Here is a 19262-nt window from a genome sequence, read left to right on the forward strand (position 1 = left end):
AATTACACGAACATTGTCCTCAATGTTCCTAGTGTATCCCACACTTAAGAGTTTAAGTTGAAGAATTGGAAGTATTTGTCTAGTGTTTAAATGGGTTGGAATCCCACACTTAGTGATAAGCTAGGATGTGGCATAGTTTAAATTTTGAGCTAGTAGCGGTAAGAAATAAATACCCCTAGTAGATGTGGCTATGATGATACTGGCTGGCTTTCAATCCTTGCGTCTTTTATTGATCGGCTCATTTGTCATCCTTTATTCTTCTTATCTACTTTATTGCACGGGTTGCCTCTCGAGAAGTGCTTTTGTTTAAGGTCATTGGCTCGGCCGTAGTGATGCTTTAAAAGAAAACATTCCTCGCTGATGGTTGTAATCTTGGTCTTCTCGAGGGAATGTGAGTCTTGGTGGGTAGATCCTGAGAAAGTGTCGGACCAATAGTGGTAGAAGATCTGGTACTTCTCTTGAAGATCTTCTGAAAGTAATTAAAGTGCAGTTTCGGCTCGTGATAAGTCTTGAAGTCTGATGAGAATATGATCCACGGCTCTGCTAGTTGACCCATGAATGTCAATCATAGAAGCAGTGCTGGTGGTGATTATTTCTCTGATGGGATGCTCATTTTGGAGGTCTTCAAACAATGTTAGAAACTGTATCTTTAGAATCTCGAAGTCTTTGAAATGGTGATCTCCACAGTAAGAGTCTGTAGCTTTGCACAGATTTGTTAAAAGATGAAGCTGAAAAGAAGTGAACAGCAATCCTGACCCGAGCATTAATGTCACCGTCTTTGAGTATATCTCCCAACATCCAGCTTTGAATGTGAAACTTGGATCTGTGGATTCATGGAAGATATGTGATATATGCTTCGTAACGTAGGTGGCAATGTTGACTCGATCTGGTTCAAGATGAGAGAACGGATTGTTGTGCCTTACTTCCTCCGTAACAGCGTCTCGTAACTCTTTGATAATCAGATCAGCATGGTGTCAATTCTTACATAAATCACTAGCCTGTCTGGTGTGATTTCGAAATTATCTCTTTCCAAGAGAGCGAAAAAGCTGTGAATATCCTCGATCATTTTATAATCAGAGTGATAAGTCGGGCGTCCGGTGGAAAGATCCATGTGCTTCTGGATGAGAGTCAGTAGTGATCGTTGGTTTGCTGAGAACGGAAGTGCAGATCCGGCTAAGGCATTGTAAACCTTAGAGTAAATGATCTTCCGATCTTGACAGAATCTTGTCTTAAGAATAGTGCGAACCACTGAATTGTGCTCTCGTTTCCTTTCTTTTCAATAGATATGATCGTGAAGAGTATTGATAAAGTCTTGAATGCGTTCTCCTAGGATTTCAACATCATTGTCTTCTCTTTGGGGATAGAGATTGTATTCTTCTCCGATAGCCATAATTCGTTCTGTTAAGCGTAGCGTGAAATCAATTGTTGATTTACGGATGGCTTCGAGAATATCTTCAAATTCATCGATATCATTGATGAAGGTTATTATGTCTGCGTGTGTAGATATGACCGAAATCCGATCTGAAGAAGAGTCTGGCTCCCCTTGATCTGCTTCGGTTGGAGAGTGTGAGTTATATTGAATGTCTTCATGTTGCTCTTCCTCGTCATCATCGACATAGTGTTCTTCTGAGGATGCGTTTGATGAACGGGTTTCTTCAGTATTCTAATTCTCCACTTTGATACTTGCAGGGTCAATTTCTATATCCTTAACCTCAGCCTTGTCAGTCTTCTTCTTGAAACGAATGATTAAACTGTGACCTTCCGTCTCAAGCCTCATTAATTCTTCGTGATGCTTAATGCTTAGAGAGGGTATTATCGTAGTTTATATTATGTCTTCCATTTCCTCTAACTTTTCAGATTCCTCTTCTTCCTCTATTTCTTCGCTGGGATCCTCTTCTTCCATTTCTGGGTCGTCTACAGACTGTGATTCGACACCCATATCGATATCATTGGCTGGTGGTGAACACTCGTCATCGAAAGTGATCCGTCTGGTGGAAATAGCAAACATCTCTGCCTGTCCAGAAAGATTGGTTGGTCGGTCAATTTTGAAGGCAACGCTCTCCCTATGTGATCGCAAGATCAAGGTTTGATTGTACACATCAATGACAGTCCTAGCCGTATTCATGAGAGGTCTTCCTAACACTACTGGTGTGTAGGTCATCCTTAATATCCATTACTACGAAATCCATAGGATACAAGAATTTGTCGACTTTCACCAAGACGTTCTCAACTATGCCCTTAGGATATCGAATTGTGTGATCGGAAAGTTGGATTGTCATTTTAGTTGGTGACAAGTCTCCTAACTCTAATCTCTTGTAGAGAGAGTAGGGGATTAGGTTTATACTTGCTCCTAAATCTGCTAGCGCATGAATGGTTTCAGATTGGTAGATTGAACACGGGAAAATGAATCGGCTTGTATCTCCTAGCTTTGGTGGTAGAGAGTTTCTGAATAGTGCAGAGCATTCTTGACTCAGTGGAATTTTGTTAGAATCTGGTATCCTTTCCTTTGTAGAGAGAAGCCTTCGGAGGTACCTCTTCTGGTTGGGGACTTTGGACATAGTGTCCAGGAATCTTCCATCAAGTTTGAAGGAATCAAGCTTGGATGGTTCCTCCTGTAGCCTTTCAGGATAGGGTACACGAATTGGAGTTGCAGGGGTCAGCTTCTAAGTATATGTCAATTTGTTCTTGAGCCTAGTTGACCTTCTCCGTGGTTCTTCCTCTGGGATTACGGAATCCAATTTCTTAGCTTCCTCTATGTGGGGATTTTGGATAGTATTACTTGGTAACCTTCCATGTGGTCGGGTTTCAAGGCGTTGTGATAACTGTTCGAGCTGCGTCTCCAGACTTTTGAGCAGAGCCAATTGATTTCTCATTAGTATCTCCGTCTGATCTTATCTGGCTGCAGTTCTCTGATTTAGCTGTTGTTGTCCTTGAATGAACTGAGTCAACTGATCATCAGCTCCGAGAGTGGGGTTAGTTGCTTTTGTAATCTGGGTGGTAGGGGAATTTTCCTCGACTGGGGAACCAGTGAGTGGAAGTGGTTGATTGTAGGTCAATTGAGACTGTTGGGCTGGATAAGGTGGGTAGCGATAGCGAAAAGGCTGGTTGCTTCATTGAAATTGATTAACCCTAGGTTTTTGGTTGAATCCGGGATTTGGTGGACGAGCTGGGTATTGAACGTAACAGACTGAACCGTCAGGGTTTTCATACTCAACTTGATATTCTTCGGTGGGTTGCGGGTTGGTACAATTAACACAAGCATGAGCTTGGTTGACCTACTGTGGCTGCGTCTTCAATTCTCTAAGTTGTTTAGCGAGAGATTCCATCTTATTCATGAGGGACCTATTTTCCTTTTGTAGTCTCAAGCTTGTATGAGCCATTTCCAAAAGCTTCAGAGATTACGTATGGGCCTTCCCAAGTTGGACCCATCTTTCCTTCGTATTCCACCTTGCTAGTACTATTGACTCTCAGGACATAGTCCTCGACCTTGTACACTGATGGTTTGACTCGCTTGTTGTAATACTTCTCAATGGTTTTCTTGTAGGCTGCTTCTCGAATTAGTGCATCTTCCCTTCTTTCCTCCACGAGGTCAAGGTTAAGATGAAGGTTTTCATTGTTCTCCTTAAGGTTTGTGGTTCTGTTGGTTAATACATGTATTTCAGCGGGCAATACTGCCTCAGTGCCGTAAACCAAGCTATAGGGGGTTTCTCCGTTGCTCCTTTTAGGTGTGGTTCGGTGAGCCCATAGAAATAGGGGAAGTTCTTCCATCCATCCTTAGTGGCATTTCCCTAACCGCTTCTCGAGGCCTTTCAAGATATCCCTGTTGGTCACCTCAACCTGTCTGTTCCCTTGTGGGTGGTAAACAGAGGTAAAAGTTTGCTTTATCTGTAACCTCTCACAAAACCCAGGGAAGATGCCTTCGGCGAATTGTTTCCCATTATCAGAAACGATCTCTTGGGGTATCCCAAACTGACATACGATATGTTCCCAAACAAACTTTTCTATATGCTTCCCGGTTGTGGTGCTCAGTGGTTTTGCTTCTATCTACTTCGTGAAGTAGTCTATGGCGACTACTAACCATTTATAGCCTCCTGGTGCTTCGGTAAGTAGACCTACTATGTCTATACCCCATTTTGAGAAAGGCCATGCCGAAAGCACCGATATCAACTCTTGCTTTGGCTGCTTTTGAACTTTAGCATGGATTTGACATGGCTCACAGGTTCTTAAAAGTGTGACCGTATCTTCGTGCATTATTGGCCAATAGTACCCCATCCTTAGTATCTTTGCCACGATTGACCTTTGTCCAGAATGAAGCCCACATATGCCCTCATGCATTTCCCTGATGATCATCGAAGCTTGATTTGGTCCGACACATCGGAGCCACGGAGTGAGGAAGGATTTTCTATACAGGGCTCCGTTCATTATTTTGTATGACGGTGCTTTGATCCGGATCTTTTGCGCTTCCTTCTTATCTTCGGGCAGAATTCCAAGTTCTAAGTATTCCATCAGAGGCTTCATCCATGTGTTTTCTTCTTCTGTGATTAAGTCATGAACCTCCTGTACTTCGATGGACCTTTTCTCAAAAACTTCGACCAATACTTCTTTTGCTTAGTGCGCGAAGGTGATGGAGGCTAGCTTGCTCAGAGCATCCGCTTTCTTGTTCTGACTTCTTCTCACATGTTCGATGGTGAAGCTTTTGAGGCTTTCTACTAATTCCCTGACCTTTGACAAGTAGAGTTGTATTGTGGGTTGTCTTGCTTCGAAGACACCTAGAACCTAGTTGGCAACGAGTTAGGAATCCACAAAGGCTTGCAAATGCTCAATTTTCATTTCTTTGGCTATCCTAAGTCCGGCGAGCAGAGCTTCATATTCTTCTTCGTTATTGGTCGTGTTGAATTTGAAGCGAAGTGTGTATGTGAACTCCTGTCCTTCAGGGTTAATTAACATTAGCCCTGCCCCTGAGCCTTCAGAGCTTGAAGCTCCGTCGGTGAACAACTTCCATTCCTCCATTTCGGCAGACGGAGTGATAATTTGTGCGAAGGTGGAGTCACTCTCTTCGTTTATCCCTGTTATTTCTAACACGAAGTCTGCTAGCACTTGAGCATTTATTGAATGGCGGGCTTGGAAATCGAAGTCATGTTCTCTTAGTTCGATGGCCCATTTGGCCATTCGACCCGACTTTTCTGGCTTCATAAGTACCTGCCTGATTTGCTTATTAGTTAACACAATGACAGGATGAGCTTGAAAGTACCTTCGTAGTTTCCTGCCAGTATGTACTAAGGCGAGTGTAAGCTTCTCAAACTCTGGGTAGTTGACTTATGCACCTTGAAGAACCCGACTTACGAAGTATATGGGGACCTGTACCTTTTCTCGTTCTGTCACAAGTACCGCGCTGATGCATTCTTTGGAGGTTGCTAGGTAGAGATAGAGTGTTTCCCCTAGCTTCGGGGGTGTGAGGGCTGGCAGATTAGCTACATGTGCTTTCACATCTATGAAAGCTTGCTCCGCTTCTTCTGTCCATACTATCTTTTTATCCCCCAAGCATCCTTTTAGAACTTTAATGAAAGGTAGCTGCTTTTCAGCACCCCTGGAGAGAAAACGGCTTAATGACGCAAGCTTCCCATTTAAGCTCTGCATTTCTTTGACCGTGGTTGGAGTTTTGAGTTGCTGCAGCTTGTCCACTTTCTCTGGGTTTTCCAAGACTCCTTTCTTTGTGATGTAGTACCCCCAAGAACCTTCCTTCTTCTACCTCGAAGGAGCACTTCTTAGGATTGAGCTTCATGTTGACTCTCCTAAGGGTGTCGAAGGTTTCCTGAACGTCCTTCAATAAAGTGCTTTCCTCGACACTTTTGATTACCATATCGTCGACATAAGCTTCTAGGTTTCTTGCAAGCTGCTTACGGAAAACTTTGTCGACAAGCCTTTGGTATGTCGCTCCGGCATTTTTTAGTCCAACTGGCATCTTCTTATAGTAATAAATCCCCTTGGTTGTGAAGAATGATGTCTGTTCTTCGTCCTCTTCGGCCATTTGAATCTGATGGTAACCCTTGTAAGCATCAAGAAAACACTTATATTTATATCCGGTTAGGGATTCCACCTTCCAATCAATTTTTGGCAGAGGGTAACAATCCTTCGGGCATGCTTTGTTGATGTTCGTAAAATCAACACACATTCTCCAACCTCCGTCTGACTTCTTTACCATGACAGGATTCACAACCCAGGTAGGGTATTTTGCTTCTCGGATTATATCAGCATGGAGTAATTCCTCTACTTCTTTACAAGCAGCCTCATCCCTTTCATTAGCGAGGTTTCTTTTCTTTTGATGTATCGGCTCTAGGTGCTGGTATTCGTTAAGCTTATGCTCTGTGGAAAACATTATATGCTGTTGTTATTAAAACGAATTATGTAAAATAAAATAAAAATAGAATATTATAATAATTATTATTTACAACATAACTATATATAAATAAAGTATAGTAAAAATAAATATTAAATGATTGTAATACTCGTTTGATGTTCCGATTGATATTAAGCAAACTAAATTCAAACTTATATGATTTTAAATAAACGGTGATCCGAAAATGAGATCTATAAATTATAGACTTATTAAAAACGTATTTAGGAGCTGTTTGTTAAATTTTAGAACTTTTTATATTTTACTCAGAATTGAGAGGGACAGTTGATGTAATTTTTATTTAATAAATTAATGATCAAATTTTATACCATAATGACCAAAATAAATAAAACTATTTAATTTAAAAATATGGGATTTTTCAGAAGACTTTTTATCCACCACTGACCTACAACGGACCACGATATATCATCCGTGATAAACTGTCGGCATATATTAACAAATTAAGTCTACTGTTTAATTTTTGTGGAACACGTTTTCTTTATTTTTATTATTATATTATTATTATTATTATTATTATTATTATTATTATTATTATAATATTGTTATCAGTTAATTGAATCTATCCGTGAATTGATCATATGATTGAAAAGATTACAATTCGGTTACTATTTGGGCTACTGTGCTAAATTTCAATCTCTATTACTGTTTAAATCATGTGTGAAGTAATATATATATATATATATATATATATATATATATATATATATATATATATATATATATATATATACACACACACACACACATGGAGATAGATTCAAAACTTCATCCTCTTCCTCTGCAAAACACTACAAACACCGCCACCTTCACCATACTCATCGTGACACCACCATAACTCCATCATCACACTTAAGCTCGATAAACCTCCCAACAACACCATGAACCACCATAACCGTCACCATCTCACCACTTGCATAAAAACCGAACACCTCGTTAATTTTAATTCGTTATTGTCATGTAAACTACAATCATCACCACCTCATCCCCTTGAACCACCACACGCCACTCTCGCTATCACTCTCTCATCCTATGTCTCTCTCTCGTTTTAATCATGGGTCGAACTAACCGAAGGAACCATCCACCACCGGCATAAAAATCAAACCCCCATAAAATTTTGATGTGATCACCTTCGGCTTCTGTTTGGACGAGTGACCCGAACATCATCATCTTCACTTGCATAATCCATCACCTTTCACCATCTAGAAACAAAACCCATAACCATCATTTTTCTCCTATCATGGGTCCATCAACCGCCTTCAAATTCCATCCATCATCTCCACACCATCACTATACTGTTGCTGTTACTTCCTTCGTTGAACCACAAACACCACAACAACCATTTGAACCCACTCAACCATCAATAACTGTTATTAATTAACTGCTACAGCAGCTGTTATACTTCTGTCCTTCTATTTGTTTCAAACGATCAAACCCTGATGAACACCACCATTAACTACCGCTCATGCTCATTGTTGCTGCATACCTTTTACTTCTGTTCAAACCACCAATTAACTATCTTCGAACTAATCTATTTCGTTTTGGTATTATGTGCAACCTAGACCGAAACCCATATGGGTTTTCTGCTGATCGAATAAAACCCACCATCTTCCACAACCAAACCGAACACCACATACATATTACTGTTACTGCTATGTTTTTGTTGTTACTTCAGTTCCTGCTAACTATTTAAATGAGAGAAGAATGATGAAGATGATTTAGAGAAGATGATGAACAGTGCACAATGGTGATTCACGTTAATACCGTGTAAATTTCTGCTGCTGCGTTTCAAATTTTTTTCTATTTCATTAACGATAATGATAGGCACATTTGATGAACCTGTTTGTTCATGTACACGACAACCGATTTATTCTGTTCGATCACCAAAATAACCTGCGAATTTATATATATATGATTATGTTATTGGGTCGCTACTACTGGATCACTATTGTTAGGCCACTAGGACTCGATTTATATTTGGGCGATATTGAGTTATAGGACTTTCTATTCTGGACATTAGGATTCGGTTATATTGTTGGGCCGAGGCCCAATTGTGGTTAATCAAGAAACGAAGAAGGACTGACTGAGATGGGTTAAGTCGTTTTAATTCGGTATAAAAATGGAAAATAGTAAGTGGAGTAGTGGTTAAGGGCATGAGTTTTAAGCGGGAGGTCTCAAGTTCGAGCCCGGGCAAGGGCATTTATTTTTTTTGGAGCTTATTATTGTGAGGTAGTCATCATTCTTATTGTTATTATCATTATTATTATTATTTTTGTTATTATTATTATTATTAATTATTGTTATTGTTAATTGTTATTATTACTAATATTAGTAATATGTTTTGTAGAATAATTAAAAGTATTATTATTATTATTATTATTATTATTATTATTATTATTATTATTATTATTATTATTATTATTATTAGGGTTATTACTAGTATAACTATTATTATTATTAACATGATTAGGATTATTATTATTATCATTAATATGAAAATAATAAAAATTTATTATTATTTTCTTTAAAATTAGTATTAGCATCATTTTTATAATCATTAGTATTATTATTATTAATATTATTAACATAAGTATCCTTATAAACAATATTTATTATTATTAGTATTATCATTATTAATAAAGTTATTATTATTATTATTAGTAACTCATTATTATCAAAACTATCATTTTTAACATATAAATATTTTGTACATAAAATATACTTATTACATATACTATAATTAAAATAATATCTCATATAACTATATATCAAACATATTAACATTTTTTTATATATAAATACTTACATATAACAAACTGTTGACTTTAATTATATATATATATATATATATATATATATATATATATATATATATATATATATATATATATATATATATATATATATATATATATATATATATATATATATATATATATATATATATATATATATATATATATATATATAACTAAATGTATAGATATTAATCACCCTAAATATATATACAAAATAAATATATATAACATGTAATTAAAGATATAATATAAGTATATGTTTTAAATGGAAATTAGTAAAAATTCTATATAACTATAAATATATAAATAATATATATATTAATAAATGAAATTATGTGATATCCACTATATGTGTTAATAGATATATAATTGATATAGGTTCATGAATCCGAGGCTAACCCTGCATTGTTCAGTTCCGTCGTATGCATACTCTTACTACAAAATATCGTATAGTGAGTTTCATTTGCTCCCTTTCTAAATGCTTTTGCAATATATATATATTTTTGGGACTGAGAATACATGCGCTTTTATAAATGTTTGACGAAATAGACACAAGTAATTGAAACTACATTCTATGGTTGAATGATCGAAATCGAATATGCCCCTTTTAGCTTGGTAGCCTAAGAATTAGCGAACTGGCCCCTAATTGACGCGAATCCTAAAGATAGATCTATCGGGCCCAACAAGCCCCATCCAAAGTACCGGATACTTTAGTACTTCGAAATTTATCATTTCTGAAGGGAGTCCCGGAATGATGGGGATATTCTATATGCATCTTGTTAATGTTGGTTACCAGGTGTTCAATCCATATGAATGATTTTATAGCAGTGAGCAGACCTGCACAGATTGATTATGAAAAATGAAAATCTTGTGGTCTATTGAAGTTATTGAAATGATTATTATGATAAACTAATGAACTCACCAACCTTTTGGTTGACACTTTAAAGCATGTTTATTCTCAGGTATGAAAGAAATCTTCCGCTGTGCATTTGCTCATTTTAAAGATATTACATGGAGTCGTTCATGGCATACTTAGGACGGTACCTCGCAATGGGACCAAATGTTGATGACTTCGTCTAGATGGATTAGGACGGGGTATGATAGTTGGTATCAGAGCGGTGGTCTTAGCGAACCAGGTCTTGCATTAGTGAGTCTGATTAATAGTCGATAGAATGCATTAGCAAGTCTGGACTTCGACCTTAGCTGCATATTATAAGTTTTATTTATCATTCCTAGTAGAAAATTTTCTGCCTATCATTCCTAAGTCTAGACACGTCTTAATGCAATTACTGCATATATAGTGTATAGATAAATTCATATCTTAGCATATCTGTTACTATAAGCTTTGTCTGACAGTTTTCGAAGATTCCTCCGTGATTTATGGGATTTTGGTATTGTATATACATATGTAAAATATATATTGAAGCATACCAAACTAAATCCTATAATATATTTCCTATCAAATATACTTTATCTGATCGTGCAAGATGAAACTCGCAACTAGTTCAAATTCCTCGGATTTCGTTAGATATTCCGACTTGGATATTCACCTGAGCTCTGAAAGCAGTGTGACCGAAATGGATCAACCAATCAGTCATCACCAATTCTAGATGAATTGGGATAGGTTCGTAGTAGACTTAATCAGTGGAGACGAGAAGATGGCTATCCCTTCCAACAACCAGATTGACCTCTTTACGAAGAATCTGAAGCACTTACCGGCGAACTAGTCCAAAACACCATTTTCACTCTCATTTACAGGATATCTCACAACGACTATATCATATGTAGTGACCCGAATTTTTCCATGTTTATATATATTAATTGAGATTGATATTTACATGATTAAATGTTTCCAACATGTTAAGCAATCAAACTTGTTAAGACTTGATTAATTGAAATATGTTTCATATAGACAATTGACCACCCAAGTTGACCGGTGATTCACGAACGTTAAAACTTGTAAAAACTATATGATGACATATATATGGATATATATATAGTTAACATGATACTATGATAAGTAAACATATCATTAAGTATATTAACAATGAACTACATATGTAAAAACAAGACTACTAACTTAATGATTTTTAAACGAGACATATATGTAACGATTATCGTTGTAAAGACATTTAATGTATATATATCATATTAAGAGATATTCATACATGATAATATCATGATAATATAATAATTTAAAATCTCATTTGATATTATAAACATTGGGTTAACAACATTTAACAAGATCGTTAACCTAAAGGTTTCAAAACAACACTTACATGTAACGACTAACGATGACTTAACGACTCAGTTAAAATGTATATACATGTAGTGTTTTAATATGTATTTATACACTTTTGAAAGACTTCAATACACTTATCAAAATACTTCTACTTAATAAAAATTCTTACAATTACATCCTCATTCAGTTTCATCAACAATTCTACTCGTATGCACCCGTATTCGTACTCGTACAATACACAGCTTTTAGATGTATGTACTATTGGTATATACACTCCAATGATCAGCTCTTAGTAGCCCATGTGAGTCACCTAACACATGTGGGAACCATCATTTTGCAACTAGCATGAAATATCTCATAAAATTACAAAAATATGAGTAATCATTCATGACTTATTTACATGAAAACAAAATTACATATCCTTTATATCTAATCCATACACCAACGACCAAAAACACCTACAAACACTTTCATTCTTCAATTTTCTTCATCTAATTGATCTCTCTCAAGTTCTATCTTCAAGTTCTAAGTGTTCTTCATATATTCTACAAGTTCTAGTTACATAAAATCAAGAATACTTTCAAGTTTGCTAGCTCACTTCCAATCTTGTAAGGTGATCATCCAACCTCAAGAAATCTTTGTTTCTTACAGTAGGTTATCATTCTAATACAAGGTAATAATCATATTCAAACTTTGGTTCAATTTCTATAACTATAACAATCTTATTTCAAGTGATGATCTTACTTGAACTTGTTTTCGTGTCATGATTCTGCTTCAAGAACTTCGAGCCATCCAAGGATCCGTTGAAGCTAGATCCATTTTTTTCTTTTCGTGACAATCTTGTAATCACTAGAACATAGTTTAGTTAATTCTAAACTTGTTCGCAAACAAAAGTTAATCCTTCTAACTTGACTTTTAAAATCAACTAAACACATGTTCTATATCTATATGATATGCTAACTTAATGATTTAAAACCTGGAAACACGAAAAACACCGTAAAACCGGATTTACGCCGTCGTAGTAACACCGCGGGCTGTTTTGGGTTAGTTAATTAAAAACTATGATAAACTTGATTTAAAAGTTGTTATTCTGAGAAAATGATTTTTATTATGAACATGAAACTATATCCAAAAATTATGGTTAAACTCAAAGTGGAAGTATGTTTTCTAAAATGGTCATCTAGACGTCGTTCTTTCGACTGAAATGACTACCTTTACAAAAACGACTTGTAACTTATTTTTCCGACTATAAACCTATACTTTTTCTATTTAGATTCATAAAATAGAGTTCAGTATGAAACCATAGCAATTTGATTCACTCAAAACGGATTTAAAATGAAGAAGTTATGGGTAAAACAAGATTGGATAATTTTTCTCATTTTAGCTACGTGAAAATTGGTAACAAATCTATTCCAACCATAACTTAATCAACTTGTATTGTATATTATGTAATCTTGAGATACCATAGACACGTATACAATGTTTCGACCTATCATGTCGACACATCTATATATATTTCAGAACAACCATAGACACTCTATATGTGAATGTTGGAGTTAGCTATACAGGGTTGAGGTTGATTCTAAAATATATATAGTTTAAGTTGTGATCAATACTGAGATACGTATACACTGGGTCGTGGATTGATTCAAGATAATATTTATCGATTTATTTCTGTACATCTAACTGTGGACAAATAGTTGTAGGTTACTTACGAGGACAGCTGACTTAATAAACTTAAAACATCAAAATATATTAAAAGTGTTGTAAATATATTTTGAACATACTTTGATATATATGTATATATTGTTATAGGTTCGTGAATCAACCAGTGGCCAAGTCTTACTTCCCGACGAAGTAAAAATCTGTGAAAGTGAGTTATAGTCCCACTTTTAAAATCTAATATTTTTGGGATGAGAATACATGCAGGTTTTATAAATGATTTACAAAATAGACACAAGTACGTGAAACTACATTCTATGGTTGAATTATCGAAATCAAATATGCCCCTTTTTATTAAGTCTGGTAATCTAAGAATTAGGGAACAGACACCTTAATTGACGCGAATCCTAAAGATAGATCTATTGGGCCTAACAAACCCCATCCAAAGTACCGGATGCTTTAGTACTTTGAAATTTATATCATATCCGAAGGGTGTCCCGGAATGATGGGGATATTCTTATATATGCATCTTGTTAATGTCGGTTACCAGGTATTCACCATATGAATGCTTTTTATCTCTATGTATGGGATGTGTATTGAAATATGAAATCTTGTGGTCTATTATTATGATTTGATATATATAGGTTAAACCTATAACTCACCAACATTTTTGTTGACGTTTTAAGCATGTTTATTCTCAGGTGATTATTAAGAGCTTCCGCTGTCGCATACTTAATAAGGACGAGATTTGGAGTCCATGCTTGTATGATATTGTGTAAAAACTGCATTCAAGAAACTTATTTTTTTGTAACATATTTGTATTGTAAACCATTATGTAATGGTCGTGTGTAAACAGGATATTTTAGATTATCATTATTTGATAATCTACGTAAAGCTTTTTAAACCTTTATTGATGAAATAAAGGTTATGGTTTGTTTTAAAATGAATGCAGTCTTTGAAAAACGTCTCATATAGAGGTCAAAACCTCGCAACGAAATCAATTAATATGGACCGTTTTTAATCAATAAGAACGGGACATTTCAGTTGGTATCCGAGCGTTGGTCTTAGAGAACCAGAATTTTGCATTAGTGTGTCTTATCGAGTTTGTTAGGATGCATTAGTGAGTCTGGACTTCGATCGTGTTTACTTGAAAAATGATTGCTTAACAAATTTTGTTGGAAACTATATATTTTTAACATGTGAATATTATGTGATATATTAATCTCTTAACGCGTTTGATATTATGTGATAGATGTCTACCTCTAGAATAAGTCCCATTGACTCACCTAATAATAATGAAGAGTCAAATGTAAATTGGAATGATTCGTGGACTGATTCACAAGTTCCCGAAGAGGAACCGGAAGAAGAGTCGAAACCGGAAGAAGAATCGGAACCGGAAGAAGAATCGGAACCGGATGAAGAAATAGAACCGGTGGGGGAAATAATAAAACGGTTAAGTAAAAGAAAATCCTCAACCAACCGACCAAGGTTAATTATGGTCAATGGTGTTTCCGCCAAGGAAGCAAAATATTGGGAGGATTACCAATTCTCCGATGAATCGGATTCCGACGAGAATTCCGATGATGTTATAGAAATTACCCCAACTGAATTTAAAAAGGTAAAAGAAAATAATAAAGGAAATGGCATAAAAATAGAGAAATCTAATTCCAACCCCAATGAACTTTATATGTATCGTCAACCCCCGAAGTCCTTAAGTTGTAACAATGACCCGGGAACCTCTAAACCACCAGGTTTTTCTAAACCAATGTGGAAAATGACGGCTCGTATTAGGGGAACATCATATATCCCTAGAAACTTGGCAAAACGAACCAAAACCGAAGAAGAAGAAACAAGCGAGTCGGAATAAGATAGTTGTATTCGTGTGGTGTAATATATGTAATATAGTGTGCTTATGCTTTATGATATATGTAAAAATTGCTTGTATTAATAAGTATTTTTTTTATGAATCTAACTCTTGTCTATTTTACAGTATAAAAACACAAAATGGATAGACAACCCAATATTTTAAGAGACCTACTCGGAGACATGATGGATGAAATCTTGTCTAGAGTCAGTCAGAATTCTTCGGCACAACTATTTAAGGCGAGATCAGTTTGTAAGACATTCGAAGAACGTTCCAAGAATGCCTTGGTTTATAAAAGGCTTTCGTTCGAAAGATGGGGGATATCACATTGGGAAATCCATAAGTTACGATGTGTTTACTTTGACGCATATATTGCGGGGAACCCAAATGCTATTTTACGCAATGGGTTAAGAAATTATTTTGACTCAATATATCCGAATATTGGACTTCGTGATTTAGAAAAAGTGGCTAACATGCAACATAAAGAAGCATGTTATGCTTACGGATTAGTAATGTTCGCTTCTCACCAAAGTGAGAACAAGAACATCGGGCTACAACTATTAAACAAAACGTTCCCACAAGTGACGGAGTCGGTAATTGGGGTAAGAAATGAGGTTTTTAGATTGTTACGGGACTGTTGGACATTACGTAACCCTCGTCCCTTTGACGACGTTACAACACGCTGTCTTATCAACAGCCATAACGGTTATGTTCCACAAGACCAAGGATGGGAAGTAATCCTAGTAAAACCAGAATGCATGACTTGTTTCTGGACGTATTGATGTTGTGTCGTGAGGGTACGAAATATACTATTATTTTTAATACAAAATACGTTACAAATTACACAAGTTATTTATTTATTTATAGAGTGGGATATACCTAAACCTTGCTACAACACTATAGGCAGTGTATGAAAGGACCCGTTCATATACATTATAAACGATTCACAATAGTTGATTACATCGCGAGGTATTTGACCTCTATATGATACATTTTACAAACATTGCATTTGTTTTTAAAAGACAAACTTTCTTTACATCGAAAATTGACAGGCATGTATACCATTTCATAATATTCACTATTCAACTATAAATTGACTTAATAATAATAATCTTTAATGAACTCAATGACTTGAATGCAACGTTCTTCGAAATATGCCATGAAAGACTCCAATTAATATCTTTAAAATGAGCAAATGTACAGCGGAAGATTTCTTTAATACCTGAGAATAAACATGCTTTAAAGTATCAACCAAAAGGTTGATGAGTTCATTAGTTTGTCATAATCATTCATTTTCATCATTTTAATAGACCACAAAAATTTCATTTCCAGTTCTCATAAATATACGTCCCATGCATAGAGACAAAAATCATTCATATGGATTGAACACCTGGTAACCGACATTCACAATATGCATATAAGAATATCCCCATCATTCCGGGATCCTCCTTCGGACATGATATAAATTTCGAAGTACTAAAGCATCCGGTACTTTGGATGGGGCTTGTTGGGCCCAATAGATCTATCTTTAGGATTCGCGTCAATTAGGGTATCTGTTCCCTAATTCTTAGATTACCAGACTTAATAAAAAGGGGCATATTCGATTTCGATCATTCAACCATATAATGTAGTTTCGATTACTTGTGTCTATTCCGTAAAACATTTAAAAAAATGCGCATGTATTCTCAGCCCAAAAATATAAAGGGTAAAAAGGCAAATGAAACTCACCATACTGTATTTCGTAGTGAAAATACATATAACGTCATTGAACTAGTGCAAGGTTGGCCTCGGATTCACGAACCTAAATTAATTATATATAATTATATGTTGGTCAATATTTGTCTAACAATTAGGTCAGGTCATAGTGTACCACAATCCTAATGCTCGAGACTAATATGCAAAAGTCAATAAAAGTCAATTTGACTCAAAATGATTTCCAAAATTTATACATGATTATAATATATTTTAAATATCGTCATTTTATATTTTTAAATATTTTTAAAAGATTTATTAGAGTAATTAATATAATTCATTTATTAATAAATAAAATTTTATATTAAAATTTATATAATAAAATATACTTTTATATATATTAAGTAATAAAATTTATAGGGTTCATTTAATATCATAAAGATAATATGATAGGTATTATTAAAGTAATTTATTACACGTAGTAAAATATGTTTGTATTACATATTTATTTGATAAAATAATATCTATAATGTTAGTAAGTAAAAGTTGTATTATTTTGTAATAATAATTATTATTATAAAAATATCAATATTTATAATTACTAAGATAATATTATGATAAAACGATAATTCTAATTATGATAACTTTAATATTTACGATAATTTTTAATATTATCTTTAAAATAATAATTCTATTTAAAATGATAATAAAAATGATATTTTATAGTAACAATGACATTTCTATTAAAATGATAATTTTTGTTAAAATGATAATTTTTGTTAAAATGATAGTTTTGATACTAACGATACTTTTAATAATAATAGTAATGATAAAAATAATAAGAACGATAATTTTATCTAAATCAATATCTTATAATATTTTAATTTCATCATGATACTCTTACTCATTATTTCCTAATCGTTTCGTTTAATAGCTTTTAATCGTCTTTTATATCGTGTTCATAATAATGATAATAATAGTAATCAAAATAATTAGGTGTTACTAATATTAGTTTTAATTACAATAATACTAATAATGATAATTACTATGACATTATTAACGATAATGATAATATAATAATAATAATAACAATAACCATTTTTAAATAATGATATATATATTAATAATGATAATAATAATAATGATAATAATAATAATAATAATAATAATAATAATAATAATAATAATAATAACTTTAATGATAATAACGATAGTAATAATAATAATAAAAAAACAATTTTTAATGATAAATCCTTTTATTGATAAAGATAATAATAATAATAATAATAATAAGATAAAACTAGAACGACGATAATAACGACGATAATAATAATCATTTTTAATAATAATACAAAAATTCGATGGACTATAACTTCAAATCCGTTCATCGAAATCATTCGATATCTAAATAAAAAGTTCTTAATTTTTCGCTAGCTTTCCAACGACATGCATATCTTATACCTTATCTCAGTCGCATATATAACTAATTCAGGATTCAACATAACCTAACTAAAGGCAATATCAAAAGTACAAACATGCATAATCCTATATACTCGAGCACTAGTCAGGGATACACTATTAGTATGTAAAAGTTAAATTATGAGTACTCACGTATCAATATTGAGATTCAATATTGCAGGAAAGGTACGTAGACGCAACGGAGATGATAAACACTATATTGACCTCATGAGTATACCCATGAACCATACCCAATCACCTCCATAGCTATAACCCATAAATTCCTTAATCCAATCCCACTCGAAAAACAATTTCGAAATCACTCGGACCGCACTCCGACGTAATATTTTATGTATACTAATAATATCTTGAAATAATACGGAGTAAATATATATATGTAAATCGATTGAGAGAGTTTAGAGAAAAATATTTTCAAGTTTCTATGAAATAATGAAACCTATTGAATTCTATTTATAATAGATTTTTGAATTATTAAAGTGAATTATTAAAGTATGAATTATTAAAGTGAATTATTAAAGTATGAATTATTAAAGTGAATTATTAAAGTATGAATTATTAAAGTGAATTATTAAAGTATGAATTATTAAAGTGAATTATTAAAGTATGAATTATTAAAGTGAATTATTAAAGTATGAATTATTAAAGTGAATTATTAAAGTATGAATTATTAAAGTGAATTATTAAAGTTAAAGTAAAGTAAAAATAAAGTAAAGGTAAAGTTTAAGTATAGTAAAAGTATAAAATTATGTACGTATAATACGCATATAAATATATATAATATTAATTTAAATCGTTATATATATTTAATAACATAAAATATAAATATCGTTATCTTTATCATACTAGTTAAGTAATGAGTTGTCAAAAGTGATTCTAGATATTTATAAAAGTTATATACGTTTTAATAATAAAGTTCTTTTTAAATTGAAAACGTTTTTGTACGTTTGAAACTAAATAGATCAATCAAGTCTTTATGAGATTCAATCTTCCACTATCCTTTGTCTAGTTCTTAATGATTGACAATTTATTCTTATTTATAAATCACTTTACCATTTTTCGAATATTGTTAAAATGGAAAGATTTCTCAAATCAACGTGGGCCTTTCAACAGAGA

The 19262-nt window shown here is 33.7% G+C and overlaps 2 protein-coding genes across 2 annotated transcripts; both read right to left on the minus strand.

Annotated features, from left to right (window-relative positions):
* Positions 1–3342: 3342 nt before the first annotated feature.
* On the minus strand, positions 3343–3768 carry LOC139849831 (uncharacterized). Its single transcript, XM_071839452.1, has one exon. The coding sequence runs from the start codon at positions 3766–3768 to the stop codon at positions 3343–3345; it is 426 nt and encodes a 141-aa protein (XP_071695553.1).
* A 6-nt stretch (positions 3769–3774) lies between these two features.
* LOC139849832 (uncharacterized) lies at positions 3775–4506 on the minus strand. Its single transcript, XM_071839453.1, has 2 exons — positions 4117–4506; positions 3775–3969 (listed from the first exon to the last, which is right to left on the minus strand). Exons 1-2 carry the CDS (start codon positions 4504–4506, stop codon positions 3775–3777), a joined length of 585 nt encoding a protein of 194 aa, XP_071695554.1.
* Between the last annotated feature and the right edge of the window lie 14756 nt (positions 4507–19262).

Source organism: Rutidosis leptorrhynchoides, chromosome 5 (assembly GCF_046630445.1).
Source record: "Rutidosis leptorrhynchoides isolate AG116_Rl617_1_P2 chromosome 5, CSIRO_AGI_Rlap_v1, whole genome shotgun sequence".
In the NCBI taxonomy this organism is placed as follows: Eukaryota; Viridiplantae; Streptophyta; class Magnoliopsida; order Asterales; family Asteraceae; genus Rutidosis; species Rutidosis leptorrhynchoides.